This window comes from Anas platyrhynchos, chromosome 2 (genome assembly GCF_047663525.1).
Source record: "Anas platyrhynchos isolate ZD024472 breed Pekin duck chromosome 2, IASCAAS_PekinDuck_T2T, whole genome shotgun sequence".
Taxonomy (NCBI): domain Eukaryota; kingdom Metazoa; phylum Chordata; class Aves; order Anseriformes; family Anatidae; genus Anas; species Anas platyrhynchos.
The window spans coordinates 115,688,455-115,711,980 of record NC_092588.1 but is presented as its reverse complement, the minus strand read 5'-3'; the positions used below and the strand labels follow the sequence as shown (position 1 = coordinate 115,711,980).

Below are 23,526 nucleotides of genomic sequence, written 5' to 3'. Positions count from 1 at the left end.
ATCTCCTGACACGCTGGGGTTTGGAATTCATCTGTGGGCATCAGGAGCAAAAATTAATTCCTGTTCTTTTGATAGGAGAAAATCATCAGGTGTGCACAGTTGCTCTGTGCGTCGTGACCCAAAACAAGCTCCTCATTCTCCGACCAGTCGTGCAGCTTCGGAATAGTGGCAGGCAAACCGTAAAGAATTCAGAGAGCTTGGACTTGCCTAACAGTGCAGATTTTCATAAAATAATCATTCTTGCTGGCGAGCTGAGACGCTAACACAGTGCTCACTGTGTGCAAGGTCAAAGCTGAATAAATGCACACTGTACCATCATCCCCTTTTCTTTTTGTTCAGCATAATATACATGCTTGTTGTAACAAAGCTGAGGGGGAGGCCGTGCACCAGGACTCTAAGCAGAGACACGGAGCAGGCCACAAGAGTAAGTGAACTCTGTGGGAGCTTGTCTGGAAGGGTTAAAGTTGTTTTTCAGAGCACACAAAATGTCAAAAAAATACCATGATTTTGCTGTGTCCCATGTAACTCGCCCTGCTTTACTCACACAAGGCCATAGTCTCTCAAAACCCCTTGCTTGAACTGAATTCTTGATTCATTCTCAGCAAGAGGATCCAAACATTCAAATTGAGCCCCAAAAAGATTACTCTGTCCTGAGGAGGATTCGGTACTGGGGTTGCCTTGTGCTGGTTGCACAGAGATCAGGCTCTGGTTTGCCTTTGGAAGGATTCGCCTTGAGCTGCTCCAGACACTCTTTGGTAGCCATTAGCTTCAGTAACACTTGCAGGCAACAAGTAAATTGTACAGAGATAATCTTGCTGTAGTGAGTTGCTGTGTGAAAAGAAAGAATTGCAGGTTTTTTGGATCTGCATTAAGATCCAGAGAGAGATTCTGCCTGCCCCACTCTCAGTCTAGCAGGATCCAGAGGTAAATCTAAATGTGACTGGAATATCTACAAACCAGAGGAATTAATTTAGGGCACTGAGAAAACCCCTCCATCTTTTTTGTTTTAAGCCTAGGATTTAAAATATACTCAGCCAGGCTGAGCTAATCCTTTAGTTTCCGTGTTGAGGAGAAGTATTTATCCATGTTGTTTGTTGGGGTTTTTTTAGCCTATGATTTAGCTAAAAGTTGAGACCTTAATCTGCAGAGCTGACTTTCTTGCAACATCCCAATACAAACAGAAAGTGAGGGTTTTGATGGTTGAAATTCAGAGCTAGATTTTGAATTCGTTTTTTTTTAAGCACCAGTTTTGATTTCAGGATCTTGTCCCAGTCCAAAAGGGATCCTAAAGCAGCCCAGCAGTACAACAGTCATCACTATGCATCAATGATTTTCCACGTGTTGTTTCTTCAGGTTCGCAAAATCCTAGACTTGGTCCAAAGCAAGGGAGAAGAAGTTTCGGAATATTTCATCCGTGTCCTACAGAAAGTCACTGATGCTTACTATGAACTTCAGCCTTGGCTGGATGAAATAGCTTATGAGCCTTCAGAGAATATTTGTAGCAGACCTGTGGTAAATACAGATCCAGGTAAGGCCGTGCATCCATATCCCTTTCGTTAGGTCTGCCCCATACAAGAATTACTTTGCTTCCATTATCAGTAAAGCTTCTGTTGCAATAAAAACCCAGTGCAACACTGCACAATAGCTAGGATTTTCATTTTCTGTGTCAGCCTAACAAAGATCTCTTGAGATTCCTGCTTTCTAAAGGACATGCTTGCTGTTTGCAATAATAAAAATTACCAAACAAGTTAGGAAAGAATGACCACCTACCCAATAGAAGTAACAGGTAGAATATAAACAGAGGGAAAAGGCAGATGCCAAAACCAATCTGTGACCAAAACCCTCTGCCTTTGCAGAGACAAATCTTTAACAAAGGTTCAAGGGCTTGACTTTGAGTCTCAGCTGAAAGACGGAAGCCTCTTAATGCAGTGCAGCGTCTTGGAGTCAGTACTGGTTTTCAGGAGATGGTGACATAACTCATTACCTCTTTCATTAGCAAGGTCGTTAGCAAATCTCTGATTTTTCCAAGAGACTAATAATGGCGGCCCAAATCCATAGCAGCAATCTGCCAGAGAACTGATTTTACAGAAGAATTATTTTAACTTATTGCCCCTCACAGTTCCCACCGAGGCGGGTGATCATACGCAACGGGCTTTTTAATAACACTTCCCTGTCTTTTCAGTTAGCAGGTATTGCCAGAAACTCAGATATGAGCTGGGACGAGACTCCAAGTTCGTTATGTCGTATGCTCAGAGGGAAGAGATGCTGCTTGAAGAAACTTACTCTAACAGCGTTATGGAGCTGGTCAGTTTCACCAATGAGAGCCTAGGTGAAGTGTGTCAATTAGAAGCCCTTTTTGACGATGCAGTCGGGCTAATTAATGAAGATGGAGAGACGATTTATGTCTTCGGTGATGCAGGAATTGGAAAATCGATCTTGCTGCAGAAGATACAAAGCCTGTGGGCCAGGAAGCAGTTGGACATAGGGGCCAAATTTTTCTTCCGTTTCCGATGTAGGATGTTTAGTTGCTTTAAGGAAGACGAAGCCGTGTGTTTGAAAGACTTGCTCTTCAAATATAATTGCTACCCAGACCAGGACCCCGCGGAGGTGTTCCGTCACATCTTGCAGTTCCCTCATACGGTTCTTTTCACTTTTGATGGCTTTGATGAGATCTATTCCAACTTTGATCTCAGCAGCGTTCCCGAGATGTGTTCACCCGACGAGCCCACCCACCCGCTGGTGCTGCTGGTAAGCCTGCTCCGAGGAAAGCTTCTGAAGGGATCCAAGAAAGTTCTAACGGCACGGACGGGAACTGAGATCCAAAGGAACATCATTAGGAAGAAAGTCTTGCTCCGTGGCTTCTCCAGCAGTAACCTGAAGGAATACACTGCCATGTTTTTCAAAGATGAGGGGCAGCGAGCACTGGTGTTGAACCAGCTGGAAGCCAACCCCAATCTCTGCAGTTTGTGCTCGGTGCCTTTATTTTGCTGGATTATCTTTAAATGCTACGAACACTTCCGCTCCATGTATGACAGCCACGAACTGCCAGACTGTTCTGTTACGTTGACAGACGTGTTTCTGCTCATGATTGAGGTCCACCTGAACCGGTCTCTGAAAACAAGTTTGCTGAAGAGCAACACCAGGAGTCAAGCAGAGATGTTCAAGGCAAGAAAGGAAACCCTGCTAGCCTTGGGTAAAATTGCCTACAGAGGGATGGGGAACTCCTTCTTCATCTTCGAGCAGGAGGAGGTTACAGCAGCAAACATCTCTGAAGAAGATTTGCAGCTGGGTTTTCTCAGGACAGTCAAAGGTTATACCGGCTGTGACAGTCAGTCCACTTACGAGTTCTTGCACTTAACCCTTCAGTCTTTTTTCACAGCTTTGTTCCTGGTTATCGAAGAGAGAGTGGGCACCAAGGAGATACTGCAGTTTTTCAATGAATGCTCTTCCACGGAGACTGCCCAGCCTACTTGCCTTCACATCCCTTGGCTGAAGAAACACCTGGCAGGGGAGGATCCTTTCCGAAACAACGAGCACTTCCATTTTACCAACCTTTTTCTCTGTGGCCTGCTTTCCAGATCCAAGCAGAAGCTCTTCAGGCATTTAGTTTTGCCTGCGGTCATTAAGAGGAAGAGAAAGACCCTCATCACCTACCTTGGGGAGAGCATGAAATCCCACCTGAAGGGCCTCACTCGCTCCAGGCTCCTAAACTACAATCAGATTCAGGTGCAGCCAAACTTTGTTTGGATGCTGAGGTGCCTTTATGAGACTCAGAGCGAGAAGGTGGGGAAGCTGGCTGCCAAACGCATGCACGCCAACTACATCAAGCTGACGTACTGCAATGCCTACTCCGCTGACTGCAGCGCCATTTCCTTTGTTGTGCACCACCTCCAGAAGCGCCTGGCTCTGGATCTGGACAACAACAACATCAACGACTATGGAATAAAGCAGCTGCTGCCCTGTTTCAGCAAGCTTGCCGTGATCAGGTAGGAGTTTGTACGAGCTGGTTCCTCCTTAGCCTTCATTCCACTGGCAGCGGGGCTGGAGGAGTTCATCCTGAAAGTGGAGAAACAGAATTCTCACTGCTGCTGGAAATTAAAGTGCAGTTGGCCTTCAAAGCAGAAATCAAAGCCTGGAAATAGCCCCACGCAGCATGATTTGGATTAGAGGTTTGACTACCCCCAGCTCTGCCACTTTCAGGTCTCATGAAATATTTGTTCAGTCAGCCGCAGGAGCAGGGGTGAGTGAATTTGGAAACTCAAACAGAAAAGGTGGTAAGAAGTCCTTAGAAGCCAGGACTGTTTACATCTCTAGGTTTAGGTAGTTCTATCACAAACTTTTTTTTCTCAGAAGAGGATTTTTATAGGAGAAAGTGCTTAAGGGAGATGAAAGGAAACAGAAATTCTTCCTCCTTTATCTGAAGATTGCCTGAGCCCGTCTCTGCCCTTGGACGTAAAGGGTGAGAGCAAATCTGCCATTCACAGTAACCCACGACCAAATGCTGCAAATGTCTTGCTTTTACATCCTGCCAAGGTGTCTGGCTTTCACAGAATAAAAGCTAGCATGCAGTACTTCATGAAAGGAGGTGGCTGAAGTGTTAGTTGTGGGATTTCCCTGAGGTGATGTGGAGGGAGGACATGAGCTGGTGTGATCGGGGCAAACTCATTCCACCTCTAACATCACAGGCCACGTTGTTCCACCTGCTGAGGTTGTGTAATGCAGCCAGACCTTATTTGTCCAAATAGTCAGGTGAAGAAAAACAGGAACTTCAAGTATTTATTTTTTGAAGCTCCTTCAGCCTCACGAGATTTTATTTTATTTTATTTTTAACAAATGGATTTATGACTCTTGCTTGGCTTTGCTCTGTGGACAGTGAAAAAGCTTCAGGAGTTTTTAAAAAATACATATATTTTCATTCTGTGAGTGACTGACATTGATTTGTTTTGCGTGTAATTGGGCCAATAAATTGGGAACATCTAGCATGCCTCTGGGACTGCAGTTCCATTTCCTGGCCAGAGCTTTTCACAACCTTTAGTCAGTGGAGCCTGAAAGTGCTGTGCCTTTCAAGACGCCTGGCTTTAACTAGGTACCCAGAGAGAAGGTTGCGAGAGTGGTCTGGAAAGCTTGTTGTTGCTCGTGTCAAGGGGAATTTCTGCAATCACTAAGCGCGGGAAGAAGATGAGGTGTTTGTCTCTGGTTTCTGACTTACTGCTTTTTTATGGTTTTCAGGCCTATGGGCAGCTTCCAGAACGCTGCCTTGGTGTTTGGGGGCTTTTTGTTTTCTTTTGTTTCTGAAGTGAACCATGTAAAACTGAGTTCACATCTCCCTTAATTGATTTTAATACGTGGTATAAGAACCTGTTGAAATGTCAGAGGGGACTGCACAGACCTCCAGTGATCCCTTAACTCATGGGGGATGAACACATGTAATCCCTATTGATTCAAACTCTCTTCTCTTTCCTCTCATCCCAGGCTCAGTGTAAATCAAATCACAGATCATGGAGTAAGGATATTATACGAAGAACTCTCCAAGTACAAAATTGTGACTTTCTTGGGGTATGTACCAACCGGGAGCACGAGGTATTGATACTAGAAAGTAAAACTGCAGTGCTGACACAGCATTGGTGGGGTGGGAACCAAAGACACCTCCTTTTTTAACATATAAAGTAGCATTTTTTAAAAAAAATTAATTCTTAATCAAGTTAAAGCTGGTAGGGATGTTAGCTCTGGCTTCCCACTCTGGGTTAAGAAGCTAAATTAAAATGATTTTTTGAGAAGTGAGCATGGATACCAAGAATTACCTCCTTGTTCCAGGGCCTTACTGTAAGTACATCTGCTCAGGTATCTGATCTTCAGTAATATTTGCAAGGGGATTTTATGACATTTTAAAAAATGAAAATACATTCTGCTGGTGTTTTCTTTTTCTTCAGACTTATGCGGTGTTATTTCCATACTGACACGGGAATAAAGGGAAGATTTGTTTGCTTGAGGAGACCGTGCATTTAAAAAATTATATACATATTTTCCCATGATTTACAGCCTGGTCTCTTGTATTTTATATCTAGCCCTTCACAATATTAACTGCGTATCAAAATAGAAATACAAGCAATTGTGCATGTGTACAAAAAAGATTGATGCTCTATGTGCTTTATAAAACATCCAGGTTGTAAATATTAAAGTAACAGCAGGAATAACCCATTTTTGCCAATGTGATTTTTCTTTAAGCTTATACAACAATCAAATCACTGATGTTGGAGCCAAATATGTTGCGAAACTCATTGAGGAGTGCTCAAGCCTTGAATATGTTAAGTAAGTTGGGCTTTTTTTTTCCTTTATACTTGTACAGCATCATAATTAAGGTAAAGCAACGTGAAAAGGGAGGTAGAGTGAAAAAAGGCAAAAATCCTTTTGCAAGTAAAATATAATTTTGGTTGCATTTATGTATTTTTTTTACAGTAGTCTAGCAGTGAGTGGCAGCAGGTGAAACTTTTTACTTAAATCCAGTTTGAACACTCGAGTGAGGCTTAAATGGTGCACAAACCTTGCTGGCCCTTGCAATGGGTGAATTCACCTGCATTTAGCACCAGGCTTCTTTATACCCAGCCTCTTCTGGGCCTTTGGAGTCATACCTCAATGCTGGAATTACCCAAATTCACTTGGTAAGTTGTTCCCTTTAATTCCTGGAACTTCTCCACATAACTGTCTGGCCATGCACAGCACTGATTTGACATAAAGGTAAACCATTAACCAATGGTTTAATTATGACCGCAGCAGAAAATAGAGGTACCCACAGCAATGCCAGCTGCTGGTATGAAGGCAGCAACCCACAGCCAGGGGTTGTTGGGTTCTAGGCCTTGTTCTGCTACTAACTAGCTATGAAACCCCACACAAGCCACATACTTCCCACCTGAAATACTTGCAGATTTTTGAAGGCCAAGAGCTCTCCATTTTTTTCACCACTTTAACAGTGATTTGTTTATTTCATCTTCTCACTTCCACCAAAAAACCTGTTGGAAGACAGTTTCTGTCAGGCTACCTAGTAAGCCCAGAGGTTGTTTTGGGATAGAATGCATATTCGTGTGCCTGAAGTCAGCCAACCAAACCAGTTTTCATTTATGTAAATTCAGTGGTTTGGGGGGTTGGTTTGCTCTTTACAGCAATGTGCATACAATTGAGACTTGCCTCTTTCTTGAACTGCAGCCATGTGATGCTCCCACACAAGCCAAGGAAAGGAAAGGTGTTCCAGCAGCACCAGCCACTGACCAGTGCTGGACTGGCCTGTGCCACCACCTGTAGCCTGTGCTCGGAACAGAAAAACATAAAATTATTAGTTTGTGCTGCAATCTTCTCTCGAGCTACACTACCAAGCAATGCTCTGCTCCCTCTGGCATCATGCTGCATGTAATTCATGTACTCTGCAGCAGCAATTGATGCTATGAGTTAGATTGAAAACCAGGCAGGGAGCCTTGTCTTGGGGACTAGTTCCTAAGCCTCATTTCTGACACACGGAGCACCAAAATCAAGACTCTACCCAGAAATACGTCATATTAGGAGGGCCAACATACAAAATATGTCTTCCTTTAATCGAAGGTCAAATGCCTGCAGGATTTTTTACTCCAGGTTAATCTTTGATAACCGTAACTAGCCTCCAGAGTTAATTAGCCTTAAATGCTTGTATTGCTTCATGAGCTGGTGTTCTGACAGCCGTAGTGTTGTCAGCGAGGTACCTCATCAATTCACGTGTTTTGTGCAGAATAGGAGCAAACAAAATAACTAGCGAAGGAGGGAAGTGCCTCGCCCAAGCCATCCAGAAGAGCAAGACAATGTTTGAAATTGGGTAAGTTCAGTGCTTAGGAGGAATGCTCAGGGCTTGGTCTTGGCAAGGCGTTTGTAAATCCCTTAGGATTTCTTCTTTCATTCTTACCTTCCCTCCTTCTCCCATTTCCTCTCTCCCTCCAGCTGCAGACCAAACTGGTGCAGAAGCACAGCCACGTTTTCTATTTTAAAAAAATGGTTTTATGACTATTGGCGATGTACCTAGTTATTGAGTGTCAAGGTTAAGGTTGTCAAACACTCTGTGCCAAGTCCTGATAAATTTGTGAGCTCTGAGAATAAAAAGGAACTCCTCCTCATCCTTCTGTCCTGGACTGGAGAGCCTCCTGTTACTGGAGAGAGGTCTTAATGTCCTCGAAACCTTTGATCCCTGTCCTCTTAGGAGAGATGCTAGACTTGAGGGGTTGATTTTTTCCCTCTGGCAAATCCCAGTTTTTCTTTTCGCTCTGCAGGAAAATGTTCTTCTTAGGATCTAATACTCAAATACATGGAATTAAAACTTTTGTTTGGCCACCATAACAAATGTGAAAATCAGGTTTGAACAATCAGATTTCAGGCTTTATTTTTGAGAAGGAAATTCTAGGGAACTTACTGGAAGTGGCTGTGTGTAGATACTGCAAAACTCGATTGATTTTAAGAGCTGCCAACTAATTACCCATCAAGCTGAGTGTAGCTCTGAGTCATCAAGACATGAGATCTGTGAAAAAACATTGTAACTCAGCAGAGGCTCTTTCAAGCCTGAGAATACCCGGTGAATTGTCAAAGCCCTCGGTCTGTGTGGCAAGGATTTGACCAGATATTGCTGCTGAACGTCGATCAGAGCTGTGCAGCTTTTGCCACGTTACTTTGAGCTGTGTTACACCCAGTCCGTGCCCCACAGGTAAAGGAAAACTGCAGCATGGGGACCTACAGCAAATGCTGAGGATTTAGGGCTTTGTCTATGTGTCACAGCAGCTCGCTGCACGGATCACAAAAGTCCTTGACCCCACAAGGGTACAGGGCTGCAGAGGGTTTGCCCAGCACAGCAAGCTGATCCCAAAAGCATTGGCACTGCAGCAGGCTGTCTCCTGTGCTGTGGCCTTAGGGTACTGGTGAGTCAGAGAGGCTGATGGCGTGGTGTGCAGGGAGTGGAACATGCCCGGCTCGGTGGGGATGGTTCGTGCCAGCTTTCTTGCAAGCCTCAAAGCCTGGGAAGTGGTGGTAGGGGGAGGGAGAGGGAGAGAAAAGGAAAGAACGTGATGCTGAGGGGCAGCAGGGCAACACGCCTAATATCTCCTGGTTTCCTGTCTTCACCAGGATGTGGGGTAATCACGTCGGAGACGAAGGCGCCAAGGCGTTTGCAGAGGCCCTGAGGAACCACCCCACCTTAACGAACGTGAGGTAAAACCCCAGCCCAGCTCGACGCTGCACTGGCTTTCCCACCACGCTTGGAAGCGTTGGTGATCCTTGCTATTTGTCTCCCATTTCCACTGGCCTCTCTGCGAGGAAACACATGAGGCTTCTTGGTTTCCCCACAAGGTGGCACATGGCACCGGTTTCTTCACAAATGCAGCGCTCGGGGAGTTTGGGGATCTCCTGAGAGCTTGCTGCTGCCACTTCAGATCCAGGGATCTCGGAGCTGGTGGCCTGTCCTCCTTTCTGCCAGCTTATAGCTGGCCTTAAAAAATTCAAAGCCGAGCAGGTGCAGTGACCTAGATACATTTAAACTTAAAAGCTATCTGAAATAGCCATCTCCCCCTCATTTCAGAATCCAGCCAGGTGCATCGGACTTGAAAGCAAACAGTTTGAGCCTGAATCAGAGCTGGGCTACACCTGGGATGCTCGGACAGGACCAAATATGCTGCAGAATGTGCCTGCAAAAATAAGGAGGGGTAACTGCAAGCCACAGCCAGGCTTTGCTGGCATCCATGCAGGGTGAATCTGCTGCTCTGCAGCGTCCTTGCACTGGGGCTCCCTTCGTATCTCCCACTGCTTCATCTTGGTTCATGATTTGAATGCACAGCTAGCACCAGCTCGCTGTGGTAGCTTGATGCAAAGGGTAAGAGAAGATGGTGCCTGCCACATCAGCTCACATCAGCACATTTGCCATTTTTTAGGCCCAGTCATGAGGGACTGAGAGTACACAGTCTCAGCAGAAGTTAGCAGGGGCTCATGCTAGCACATATTTGTGCCATTGCCCCATTTCATCCCCTTTCTGCCTTTTTTTTTTTTTTTTTTCCGAGGCCTTGCACTATTTTCAAGCTCTGGCCTAGCTTCTGAGGATGGAAATGCTTTTTGAACCCTCAAAGCCTGAAGCGTAAGTTTTAACCGGATGGTGTTGCCGACGTCTATTCAAAGAACGAATGGCAGACTCAGAAATGTTTGTGGTTTGTAATGGAAAGCATGCATTTACAAGCTCCTCTCTCCCTGCACAACAGCAGGTATTGTGTTTAAGAGTCAAAACACACCATGCCAGGATACTCATTAGTGTTTGGCAGCGGCGGGGTCAGGTAATGCTGGCTGGTTCTGAAGCCTTTGTGTCTGTTTGCTTCACAGTCTCGCGTTCAACGGCATCACGTCAGAGGGAGGGAAAAGTATTGCTGAAGCCATGCAGCACAACGACTCCGTGAAAATCTTCTGGTAAGCAACAGCGTGCTCTGCTTCTCCTCTTCCTTCTCCAGAGAAAGCCGCAGCCTGGTTTTACTTCCTCTGATCCCATCTGCGCCTCCTGCTCTCCCTTCTCTCATCCCCTGTATCTTGCTACCCTTTGGAAGAACGTGGGCATGAGGAGCAGATCAGCTTTCCTGCTTGGAGGAGCACTGCCACACTTCCCGTGTGCATGCTGAGTCCTTTATGTCACCCTTTAACTTTAGAAAGGTTGGTTGGGTTTTGACTTAAGGGATAAGAAGTCTACTATTAGTGTCTCTGCAGACTGCTGCCTGAAAGCAGTGATTTAACCTGTCTGCCTCTGGTTTTGTCATGCCCAGTATTGAGTTTGGGCTTCTCAGTTCCCCTTGTGGCTACCTGCAGTTCTGGTCTGTGCTTATTTCTACTCCCTCCACCTTTCCTTCCCCATTTTCTCTCACTTCTTCATCCTCACAGGTTTTGCACCTCGTCAGTGCTGTCTTTACCTCTCCACCTTTTTCCGCCACAGCTCACGTACTTTGTATTCGCCTTAACATCACGAGAAAATATTAGATAGATCATTGCTCTGAGAAGTGAAGATCTCTAATATTTGTGTCCCTTTTACCCCAGAGCTTCTCTTCAGCATGTCTGTGGTCCAGACTTTAGAAATTGCTCAGGGCAGGAACAGCACACGCCCCTTTGGCTGTCCAAAGCTGAGTCTCAGACGAGCTGGAAAAGCAGGGGGATGAAAAATAACAATAACAGCTGAAGTGAACGTTTTCTCTCCCACTTAGGCTGACAAAAAATGAGCTGGATGATGAGGCAGCAATGAGTTTTGCAGAGATGCTGAAGGTCAACAAGAAACTGGTGCACTTATGGTGAGTTACATTCCACAGAGGCACAGGCTCTTTGGCAGTCACCGCATTAAAGCTTCACCTTCCAAGTCTATGTAGGTCACAGTAAGCTTTCTGTGCATGGTCTGGATGCAGCTGACTGCTTGTAGACAGTTTTAATAGAAAGCTAATAAAGCTGTGTCTAGCATCTAGAAACTACTTTCCTATGGGGAAAAGTTGAAGCTATTTGTGTGTCCTGGTAACTTTCGAACTACCAGCTGATTTCGTTTCTCTTTAGCAGAGCATCACTGGCCTCCAAGGTAAGTTTCAGAAATCTACAAGCAGACAGCTAGAATAAAATAACATTGTTATAATTCTTGCTATTTTGTCAGCACTGTCAAAATAGCAAGATCTACTCTGACTCCTCCACCAAGAAGCTACCTGACAGCCACTTACATCTCCTGTTTGCCTGGTGTTTTCTTGTAGGCTCTTTCACTGAGGCAAGGCACTCAACCACGAGACACAAACCTCCAGGAAAGCAGAGCTTATGGTTTATAGCAATCGCAAAGGGACTTGTTAAGCTTCTAAGAAAACACAGCTCTGGCTGTCCTAATCCAGAGGTTCACAGGAATTTCTCCATGAACGGGGTTGGGCAGATGTGGGCTGTGAAACAAACAGCCATCTGTTCATCCCAAGTGGCCAAGAAAATGTAATAAACAGAGTCCCTTTGCAAACTTGCATAAAATCTTTGCTAACCAACCTTCAGCATCCCCTGTATTAATCTTGATTCGTGCCCCTTAGGAAGTGTGCTGATTGTCAGAGGGGCTGAGTGCTTGCAGCCTGTTTTGAAAGCGGTGGAAGTCCTGCTGCCCAGCACCCTGAAAATGAAAGGGGGTGGGAAGGGCTGGATTTCTTTGTGCATAGCTGCAGATATGCTTCACTGGATGGTTCAGTTTGAGTCATGAGAAAACTTCCCAAAGCTCAGTGTTATCAGAGGGTTTCTGCTTGTAGGCAAATTTATCTCCTGCCTTATTATATCAATGGATACCTCCAAAAGGTGGTGACCTATATAGATGGTTGCACTCGGAGAAGGATATTTTTCCAGCAGCTGAAAGAATCCAGTGGATCCCTCTGCATTTTGATTCATTTACAAAGTGCAGGAAGCCCTCTAATGGGAACGTCTCCCTGCTTCCTTCCTTCCCTCCATCCCTACGAGATCCTTCAGGTCCTTCTGATCTTCAGCCTCATGAATCTTGTGGGATTCATTCAGGTAGCCACGTGAAGTGGTACAGCTCTGGGGCACACCACGATAGACCGAAAGGTGAGTAGGGAATTAGGACAGGATGATGAGTAGTTTTATACTCATAAGTGAGCAAAATGCAACGTGTCAAGATCTTGCTGGTCCACACAGAGTGTAGCCACGTGCAGGCTTAAAAGGAAGGGATCGATGCTCTGGTTCTGAAAGTGCACCTGTGGGGCATTTGAGCAGCACTGGGCACCATCCTGGATGGAAATTGCAGCCGTCTGCCTGTGGCAAGACTGACAGCTCTGCTCCGCGATGTCAGGCTGAGCTTAGGCTGTGCGTGTGCTGTGAAATGGTTTGCATGCAAGTTTGACATGAAGCGCTTTCTTTTTAGGCTTATCCAGAATCAAATTACAGCCAGAGGGGTGAAGTACCTCAGCGAAGCTCTCAAGGAGAACACGGCGATTAAAGAAGTCTGGTAAAGTTCCTCTCCTCAAAGGCTCACTTTGTAAACTTTCTTTCCCTTCAAAAACACATCTGGCATTCACTTTCCAGCCTTAAAAAAAAATTAAAAATCAAGTTTATGTGAGGCAGGGGCTGCAGATCCAGCTGCAGGTTTCACAGAGGTAAAAAGCCTCTGTCACTGAAACACTTCCCTGCGTGTTAGGAACTCACAAAACTTTTTGACATTCATATCTGTCTGTATCACCGACTCACCAAATGCATGTGTTTTCAGACTTAGGGTCAAAATTTCTAGACAAGTTTGCTTTTCATGACTTTTTTTTCAAACTTCTTAACATGTTCATGCTCCTCAGGAGTTAAATCCCAACATGCAGGAGATGGTTACATTTAATTAGCATTACTAATTTGCTTCATACAACTTGTGCTAGGATTTTTCTTCGGGCAGTGCTCCAGACACCTGAAAAGTGCTAAGCTACAAGGAGATTAACTTTTTTTGTAAGATCTGCTTGTTTTAGATTAGGTAGGCATCACCCAGTCACGCGTGTGCGTTATAAGGCACAAAGCCAAATACCACATTCCTTCCCTCACCTCAGGGAGCTCGGGAGTCAATAGAGTGGTGCTGGTTTTAGCACTGCTGCTCCCATATTATCGAACCTGAAATGTATTTTTAAAAATACATATTTGTTTTAGTGAAAGGACACTGGATTTTTGCTTGGAAAGACAATGACTCACTATCTGACTAGTGGCTTCCCTGGAGATGTGGAAAAGATGCTTTTTATTTTTTTTTCAAAGGCCAGCATCAGCTGTCATCTACAAAGGAGGCCTCAATTCCCGCTTGAGTCATTCTGCATTTTCAAACCAAAGTCTGTCTTTTGATTTTTGCCTGGATTTTGAGAGGTGTTTGTTAGCCCTGATATTTCCATAAATCTCAGTGGCTTAATGGTATCCATCGTTTCTGAAAGCTGCACTTAGCAGGCTGCTTATTTTCAGGGGCGTAAATATCAGTGTAGCCAGATTAGAAAATTTTCCCCTAAGTCATTTCAGATTAATAATGTCTGAGTACTTACGGGTTTTCTTCCTTCGCTGTCACAGAAGACACGAAAGGCTGTGAAGATGAATTTAGGTGTTCTGTTTTTCTTTCTGAAGAAGTCGCCTTGCTCCTTGTGCATGCAGTGGGAGCAGCAAGATGCAGTCAGCCTTTGGAGGCTGCTCCCACGCGCACACCCTTGGGAAGCACACGGCACTGCCGAGTTCTGATCTCTGCTCCAAAACCTTGGAAAAACAGAGGATGGGCACAATCACTGCCTCGCTTTCACATCCCTTTTATTTTCCCTCTTCAACAGCTTGAACGGGAACCTGATAAGCCAAGAAGAAGCCAAAGCTTTTGAAAACGAAGAGCGGATCATTTGCTTCTGAGTGAGGACTTTGCCATTGTGATGAGCTTCGTGTTACAAAGACTGCTCCTACACTTGGACTGCAGAGTTTATAAAGGCATAAACCAGCAGTACTCGTGGCAGGAGAGAGAGGCATGAGTAGCTGCGTTTTTATGAACAAGCTGCCTTCCCTCGGCTCCATCCCTTACCCTGCTCGCTATTCTTAATCCTTTCGGTGAGTGGGAAGTTGCCTTGGTAAATAATTCATGTCCGTGTGGTGCTTTGAAGATGAAACACAAAGTGCTAACAGACCAAATCTGGGAGCAGCTAGATGGATTTGGGTAACTGAATTCAGATTTATTCTGTACACTGATGTAAATAATCTCTAACTTATTTATACGCACGCGTACACGAGAAAGGGTGCAGGATGCCCAGGCTCCACAAGCTGACAGTATTATCTGCTTCATAGCTGCAAACGATGGTCTTACTGGAGACATAAGCCGGCTGGAATAGTTGTGTGGTACTGAAGTTACCAACACGAATCCTTTTCTCCTGCCTAGAAACGAGGCCTTCATCTTCCCACTGGAAAACAGTGGTCGTAGACACCGTGTTTTGATAAACGTGAAATTCAGATTACCTTCAATAATCTTTTTTTTTTCCATATTGAAACCAATACATGTTCTTTTACAGAAGCAGAAAACCTTCCTACCATCACTGTAGCATCATAACACTGGCAGTAAAACACTTCTGCGTAAGATCTGCTGAGGGCTGCACAGATACTGCCACCTCCTGCTTTCACAGTGTTTGTTCTGGGGAGAGGGGCTGGAGATAAATGTGAAAAATTAATTAGCAGCCTGTTCATTGCCTTGGCTCTTGGCCTAGACACTGTGCTGGTGGCAATACACCAGTATGAAGTTGCCTCGCTTCGGGGGGGTGAAGGGACAATTGAAAACCAATTGCGTCAAGTGGAAATCCCTTCTCCCAGCAACGTGTAAGCACAAAAAAGCACCGAGATTTGCTGGGAAACCTACTATCCTATGCTTCAACTAGTGCACAAGGTGAGGTACTCGTAGCAATGATAAGGACCAGCAAGAAAACACTACCCCCTTCCAAAATAATTAGTGTTTAGAGAATGTTACTTCAGAAAGCCTTAAAAGAAACCAGTTTACAGAGAAGCAGGGTGCTTGATATTTATTTTTGGTGCAAATTAGGCATTCTTCATAAGGGGAATCTCAAGTTCTACCTTACGCTGCATACAAAGAGCGGAAAATGGAGAAGCATGATCCAGCTTCCTTCCTTCTGCCATGCTGCTGCCCCCCTAAAATTTTGAGAAATGCTTCTCCAGTTGCTGAATAAGCCACAAAACTTCTTGACTAACCAAAAAAAAGGCTTTCTCTGTAGGTTTTCTCCTTTTCCTGCTTGGTAACACACCTTTACCAGTCCTCAGTTCTGTCTGCTCATTCCAGCTCCCTAACATATTTTACAACACTCATAAAGCTTTTCAACAATTCAGCATTTAAAAAAAAAAAAAAGATTAATAACAACCTAGTAATCATTTTTCAGTGACTTTTCCTCCCTGCCCATGGTATCAGCACTGATTTTTTACAGGGAGACAGGCAGATGAAGCTTTCAGACTGTGCCAGAGGAAAGCCAGTGAATGATTTCCGCACCTGAGCCATTTGTTTACTGAAGCAAAAGGGCACAGTTACATACGAGCTGGATTTCAGTTGCAAAAACATCTGCCAAAACAAGGCCTTTAAAGCTTTCTCAGCCACTTCAACAAATCAGACACCCGTGCGCCTTGTCAAAATCTTGTTCGTGGTTTACCTTGTGAAGGGAGGAGACACCGGGGCGAGAAGGGCCTTCCCCAGAGCCCTCACTTGCCCGTGTTGCTCCCAGTTTGCTCCAGTCATTGAATTATTTGCTTGTTTCCCGTGCCAGTCACACCCCCTGGTGTCAGGGAAGATTTCAGATTGCAAGAGCTCTTCTGGGCTGGCCCGCAGGTCTGGGTCCAGCTGGGTCTGGCTCTGAGGGGTTTCCCTGCACCCCGCTCCCAAGTCACGTCACAGCTTTGGGATGCTGGGGCTGGTGGAACTGCTCAGGGGGTAGCCCAAGTGTCCTACTTTGTTGGCACAGTACCATGGGCTCCATTTCTTTCTTTGTAGTCTTACCAGGCTACTTGCAGAGAGCTTTTGATCAGCACCTTAGTGGTCTGCAGCAAAAGCCACATTTACCGGAGCACAGACACCGCTGTAACCTTTTTAAGACTTGCTTGTAATTTGCGAAGACGTTCTCTGTATGCAGCGTTACGTTTTTTCTACTTGTCTGCTGTGATAATAAACAGCTTTTTAAAGAACCCCACCAGGCTGCTGCAGGTTCTTTGGCCTTGCTGAAACAGTGTCAAGCAGACACTTGGCCTGGGCTTCAGCCTGCACACAGGAGGCACAACGTAAGCAGCAGTGAAAGCCTCATGAGCCGCAGACCTGGAGCTCGGGGACTGGCGCAAATGAAGTGTTCATGCCCCTGATACCTGCCAGGCTCTTTAATGCTGAATTTAGCAGATGTGAATCCTGGCACGGGTGAATTTTGAAGAGCTTTCCTCCCAGTAAGCCACCAGGTCCCCCCTGGGCACGGGAGGAGACCCTTGGTGGGACTTTCTGGTCAGGGATGGAGCTGGTCCGGGGCAGACAGAGACTTTGTTCCTTTTCCTAGCATTTGAAGCCTGCTTAAAGGATCAGCCAGGAAGGGAGGGGAGGAGACAGATGCCTGGGTTAAAATTTAAACGCCTGTTCAAACAAAGAAATCTATAACCAGGGTGAAAAGGAAAAGCAGGGCAGGAGCCTGGTACACAGCGTGGCTCAGCCCGGAGGGGCACCAGGCACCTGCAGCTCCCAACGCTGCAGCTCCCTCCCTTCTCTCGCCTTGAGGACTGAGTCATCTTGCGACAACCGAGGATGGGCTTCATACAATTATTTATTTATCTCAAACCCCTCCTCCCAGCCCCCACGCCTCCCTGACCTCATCCCCCTCAGAAAACAGGCGCTTTATTAAGCCAGGCCTGGAAAACCCTGTCCCACTCGGCTGCTGCTGGGGCTGCCCATTGTCTGGGTGTGAGCAGGGTCCTGCCGTGCTCTCGCCTTTCTGGACACGGGGCCAGATCCACGACCAGAGCTGCTGAAGGAGCACATGGGGCTCCGGCCCGCACCCCTCAGGCACAGACATGGCTCCTCAGGGGTAGCCCTGGAAGGAGCACGAGGCCTTGAGGACCCCAGGGGAGAGAAAACAACATCCCCGTTTAGCTCCAGCTGCTGAAGGAGACCCTCCCTGCTCCCTCCTTGCTCCTTGGCCACGTGTTTTGCTCCTTGGCCACACGTTTTGCTCCCCTTGCTGCTCCAAGGGACACCAGGCCCAGAAGCGAGCGCTGTCCCTGCCCGCGTCAGGCCCCACACACGCAGAGCCGTGAGGGGAACACGATACCAACAGGCTCCACAGATCCACGTCTCACACCCGAAATCCTGCACCTACCGAAACGGACTCCTTTCCAGCGGATTTTCCTGAGGCGAGGCCAAACCCGGCGCTGCCTAATTAGCGACTGCTCCCGTAACGCAGCTGCCATTTCACGTGCCCAAGACGGAGGAGGAAAACGTATGAATTACGGGCAGTGAAGGAATTCAGGCTTCCCAGAAGGCAATCAGGAGAAAAAAAAAGCCCACCGCCCTTCTAGCTGGGTCTACATATTTCTCCTCCTCCCTTTCCAGTCTGGTCTGTAGCACAGACATACATACGGCAGCTCTGCCCCGCCGTGGTGGTGCCTCATCCACTACCTCACGACCAAAATCACCTGGAAGTTGTGAAGAAAACTGTGCTTCAAAAGATTTATTACATAGATTTGTACATATTTTACACGAATGGAATGTTAACAGACAACCTAAAAAATCAATAAAAAAATATTTTCATTCATGATTACGTACTGGCAGACCATTGAAAAAAGAGTACCTCGGAACAACTTAAGTCAACTTGCAATCATACTGCTCGATTAAAAAAAAAAAAATAAAGAAATACAAACACGTTTTACATGAGACATCGCAAATTACATTCCGATTTCTGCTCAGGGTAATGAAGGAAGACGTCTTGTCCATTACCACTGCACGTACGCGTGGCGTCCCAGGAGCCAGCACCGCGCTCTGTGGGCAGGGTGAGCTCTGTGGGGAGAGGCGAAGGGACGGGGGCACACAGCCTGCACTCTCTAGCAGCAGGTACGCCTGCCAAAGGGTAAGGGAGAGCCAGAAGGGGACTCTCAAGTCAAGTAAGAAGGTGAATGCTGGATCACCGCAGCTTTTAAAATGAAGCAGTTCCTTAAAGCAGCCCCCCCGGCAGCTGAGCTGCCTCCTTTCTTCCTTGAAAGTTGGAGTACTTTGGCAATATCAGTTCTGGCTGTGCAGTAACAAATACTTCATCTTAATGCGTACAGGAAGATCACAGAATCGTGCTCTGATGGCTCTTCCTGCTAGCATTTCACACCCTGGGAGCTCGTGACCAGTTAGGTGGAGAAGTGTTTTTACTGTTACGTGTAACAAATTAGCAATGAACAGGGCAGATTTGAGGGAAAAACAAGAGGAACAGGATTCAGCAACAGATTATGTACTTGCAACATGGGGTTACTTACATTTGAAACTCTGCCAGTATCGAGCAAATCCTACTTATCGTTGCAAAATCTTTGCCAAAGCACACTCAAGGGCAAAAGTCTCTCAAACAAACATAAATAGATTAAAAGCTGCCAGAAGGATCGGCAGCTAGCTGGCTTGCTGCCTTCCAGTTATTGTACACTGGCAACCTATTAGATCAAAGCCAGAGCCACGTCCAACCCTTTTCAGGTGCAGGCTATTCCCGCAACGCTTTATCTGAGCAAGTCTTCAGCAACTGGACACGCTGTATGTACAACGAGGTCGTTTTACGGTTTGCCCCATCATCAGCTCTGACGCATTTAAGCAAGGAATTACTTTCCAGAACATTTTACAGTGGGTTGGGCAGTGCTCAGAAGATAACCAAACGCAACCAGAGAGAGTTGAGACTTTGTTTTGTTCCTCCCCAGTTGGCTAAACGATGCTCAACTTGATTTTAGAAACAATTTATACTGGGTAAGCATCGCATTGGTTTTACATTCAGGAAACAAACACTGGACACAGCTCTGTTTCTCTCACAGATTATTTTGAGTGACAAAAGGTTAAGTGGTACAAGCTGATGATGCTGGGAAAAAAAAAGAAATGTTTGGCTGGTTTGTAGCAAAACCCATAACGAGCCCTCCTCTTTCAACCACAGGAGCTTACACTAATTTTGCTGGTGCCAAAGAAAGGATTTCCAATGGAGATACGGCGTAGCACGCCTTCAGCTATGAAGAAGGGAAGAAATTTACACTAAAATGGCTTTTAAGCTTGGCGGGGTGGAAAGTGGAGTAGCAAATATAACACTCATCGAGAACTGAGACAGTCTTCCCCTGGCAGAGTGAGCTGCAAGATCCCACGGTGGCATTTCTGCATTCCCCAGTGTATGTTTTTGGACCTCAGCAGGTCCAAAAACACCAGCACAAAGACCCACATTGCTGACTAAAAATGATCTTTCCCACTTTTGGAGATTGTTTAAGTCATACAAACCCCTTTACATCATGAAGGGGGCGGAGCATGGAGAGAAAAGAAAGGTCACAAGTACCCACCCACATCTCTGTACATTACTTACACATTTTCCGTTTCAATTTACTGCAGTACACTTACCCTGGAATATGAAAATTAAATTGATTACAAAAGACCATCTGTCTTACGCTTTCTTCTTCCCAAAAATAAAATACCACGAATTTACAGTGTGCTTCATATTATTTTTTTTTTCCTTTTCCCACTGAACTCACCACCTAACAAAACATGTCGAAAGAAACTCAGCTGACTACTTCCAAAGGAAAATGTTATTAGAGAGAGCCCTGTGCCACCAGTAGCACGGCTCTCTCGGCGTTGTACGGAGGGCAGGTACCTACAAACCAAATCACAGCCACCTCCACTAGGAGCTTCCAAACACAAGTTGCTGCTCAAGATAACACGGATACGTGACAAGCTCAGAAAAACCTCACGTTTCAAAACAGCGTCGAGTCTACCGTTCCCCTTGCGGCAAGCAGCATGTTTGTGGCAGACCTGAGTATGGGAATCATTTCACACCCTTATGTGCTTGGGGAAAATGTAGGCCAGATGACAGAAAACACTCCAGAACAGCACAGGATTGGCAATCTCAATGTATTTAAAGACAAAGAAGCATACCGCACCGTGATTTAAAGTTATTGCTTCTCGTGGACAGGTGTGGGGTTCCTTGACTGAGACACAGGACTTGTTCGGTGTTTGTTTTCCCCTTCTGAAGGGCAAGGACTCGGGACCGCTGTGAGGATGTTTTTAATATGAAGGTGTTGCCTGTTATTTCAGCTACGTCTACAGCATGGTTGCCTCCAACTGGCCAACGCAGCCGGTAGCAGAAAGCTTACGAAGGGGAATGTCCACAGGCGGTTTCAAACCCAAGCATCGGTCCCATGCTTCCAGGGTCATTCCTGGCTCAGTCTCTATTACAGGTTTGGAGAGAAGAAAACCTACCGAAGCCTTTCAGAAGGAATTTAGAAATACCAAGAACGCAAAACCAGCATCTAAGACTGGCCCCGTATCAGTTCCTCAAACTGCGGCTCCTGCCTGCAACACCCCGCGTCGACGCGACCGCGAGTGGACAGCAGCGAGAGCTGCGGGGTCTTTGCACCACCTCCTTGCATCCAAACACAGGAAATCCAGCTGCCCAAAACAGCAGCGAATGAACTAGAAACATGAACTACCCAAACCAAGCTGAAGTTGTAAACAGGTTTATAATATTTATCTACTTAATCCCCCGGCCAAAGACTACCTATGACCTTGGAGCACAGGACACCAACACGCTAAGCTACCCGCTCTACATATTACAGGTGAGTTTCCGTAGGCGTGAAGCCAACAGCAAACATCAGATCAACGTGAACGAGGAAGCTTTCCTCATGGAAAACAGCAGGGATATAAAACATTGGAAAAGCGGGCCTGCAGGCAACACCGCTGCTTGAGCACTACAGGTGCTGTAACCCCTCCTACCCCCCAGCCCCTGTGACAAGACGAGGCGACACAATGACTCTCGGCTAAAAGGGAATCTGTACAGGAACTACTGTACACGTGGTGTGACTACAGGATTGGGAGTTGTGACAAAACGGCTCTGCTCCCGCTGGAAAAGAGACTACAGCAGGGCCCCGCAGCTACAGGTTCAGCCGAAACCAGTGATGCAAGCCCAAAAACGTAGAAACTGCACCATCAATTAGGGAAATGATCTAGTTTGGACTCCTTTAGATTTGCAGCATAACAATGGCATTTTACAGTGCAACATCCAGGGAAAGCTGTTATCCAGGAAAGAATTGCTCTGCAAGCGAGACGGGAGAGCCGAGTAACATGCACTGCACTCGTTCTCCTGGATAGCAGCAGTTGCTCCTGCTCTTTGCCCTTTTTGATATGAATCACAGTAGCAACAGCGAGAAATACGTATTTAAACAGAAGAAGAACAGCAGAATTATGTATGTACAAGAAAAACGTTTGAAGTGTGCAATTTATTTTCGCTACTGAAACCCACTAAAACTGCTGTCAGGAATAAATATTCATAAACTCTTCCCTGTACTGTGAAGCTCAGATACTACTAGGATTAATTCTTGATATAAAAAGTACTCTTCTAAGCCCTGATATCTGTTCCAGTTTTTTGTCTTTTTTTTTTTTTGTCTTTTTTTTTTTTGAACTGTAATACCTTAAGGGAACTAATACTTAACCACAGTTTTACTTGGTGTACCCCCCAGAGACAACCGGTGTTTCATGGAGCCCTGGTTATTCTAATATAATACAGTAAAATAATAATAAATTAAACAAATGCAGGTGCCTTTAAAAAAAAAAAGAACAAAAAACCACACTGTCAAATGCTAGCCTCCACATGAAGAGACCAATGGTTTAGATGCAAAGTACTACAAATCCTGCCATCAGATAAAACATTCAAACAAGGAAACAAAGAAAAACTTGCACGTACGTGTTTTAAAAATTAAACACAATTCCCACCTCGATGTTATCTCACCCATGCCTATTAAAAAAACAACATTCTTGCTGTGCCCACATTTGTAGTTATTCATTTCCACCTCAGGAGGCAGCCTGGAGATGAGAGTAGTACAATAAAATAATTACCTGAAACATTTTTAAAAAAATACCCGTTAAACAAATTACCATAACTGGCAGCACTTAAAATTGGTAATTCTTCTTTTTTCCTATTTAAAAAAAAGTTGCATAGCTGTAAGATTTTGCTTTGCTGCATTTTTTTTTTGTTTTGTTTTTACTCACAAGCAGTAAAAGAGAAGTTTTAGTTACTTAAATAGCAATACGATGTGCAGATTTCAACAATCCCTATAGTTTGATCAATATAAATTAGTTACCTGTCCCAGTTTTACTCTTTGGACTGCATTGTGACAAAGGTTTAGTTACAAAATTTTGAAATATAGTATTCCTATGCAGAGAAGTTTGTTTTCTGTTCTTGTAAAAGTGAAGAACATAAAACAGGGTGTGAATTCAGTAAATAAGGTCACACTGTTAGATTACATTTAATTTGCCATTTACTCTTCTTCAGCCAACGAGAAGGTGAAAACGTTCCCATTTGAAAATGGGGCCACCCTCCTGCAAGGGTCTCAGAGAGCACGTATCGAACGTCTCGGCTTCCACTTGAGGCAGCAGGAAACGTGTCCAATAACCCGCTTCTTCACAGAACCAGAGGTTGGGCTGAAATTAGGAACTTTGGCCTTCAATACAAAAGAGTGTCAATAACGTCTGTGGGGAGTAGATTGTTACAGAATGTGCAGCATTTTCAAAATCCCTGTGTGTCCTTTGCATGAGTGTTTGGTATACTGAGCACTACTGGTGTCTGCAATGCTTTTTCCATGTCGCTGTCCATCTTTGCCTCTTTAAGCCACAAAGAACAGTTAAGTCTCAAGCCAGGCACGCTGTGTTCAGCAAGGGAACCGCAGATCTCCGATGTTTTCTGATCAGTGGAAGCAGCTGTTGAAAAAGCAGAAGACAAAGTATCAGCATTTCAGCTACTTCAATATATAGCACACAGA

General features: G+C 45.4%; 2 protein-coding genes across 12 annotated transcripts in view; one reads left to right on the top strand and one right to left on the bottom strand.

Moving 5' to 3' along the window:
• The window catches only part of NOD1 (nucleotide binding oligomerization domain containing 1), a 29,145-nt gene extending 5,679 nt beyond the window's left edge, over positions 1 to 23,466 (top strand). For 7 of the 11 annotated variants that reach the window (XM_027450095.3, XM_027450096.3, XM_027450099.3 and 4 more), the window contains 10 exons: positions 1,354 to 1,528; positions 2,183 to 3,986; positions 5,473 to 5,556; positions 6,226 to 6,309; positions 7,754 to 7,837; positions 9,130 to 9,213; positions 10,369 to 10,452; positions 11,232 to 11,315; positions 12,908 to 12,991; positions 14,319 to 23,466. In XM_027450095.3, coding sequence (XP_027305896.1) covers positions 1,354 to 1,528; positions 2,183 to 3,986; positions 5,473 to 5,556; positions 6,226 to 6,309; positions 7,754 to 7,837; positions 9,130 to 9,213; positions 10,369 to 10,452; positions 11,232 to 11,315; positions 12,908 to 12,991; positions 14,319 to 14,391 — 2,640 coding nt within the window. In that variant the 3' untranslated portion in view covers positions 14,392 to 23,466. 11 annotated transcript variants of the gene reach the window in all.
• The window catches only part of ZNRF2 (zinc and ring finger 2), a 56,436-nt gene continuing 51,119 nt past the window's right edge, over positions 18,210 to 23,526 (bottom strand). Inside the window, exon 5 of the mRNA XM_027451131.3 lies at positions 18,210 to 23,464. The gene's annotated coding sequence lies outside the window, so the exon portion shown is untranslated. The remainder of the gene's footprint in view (positions 23,465 to 23,526) is intronic.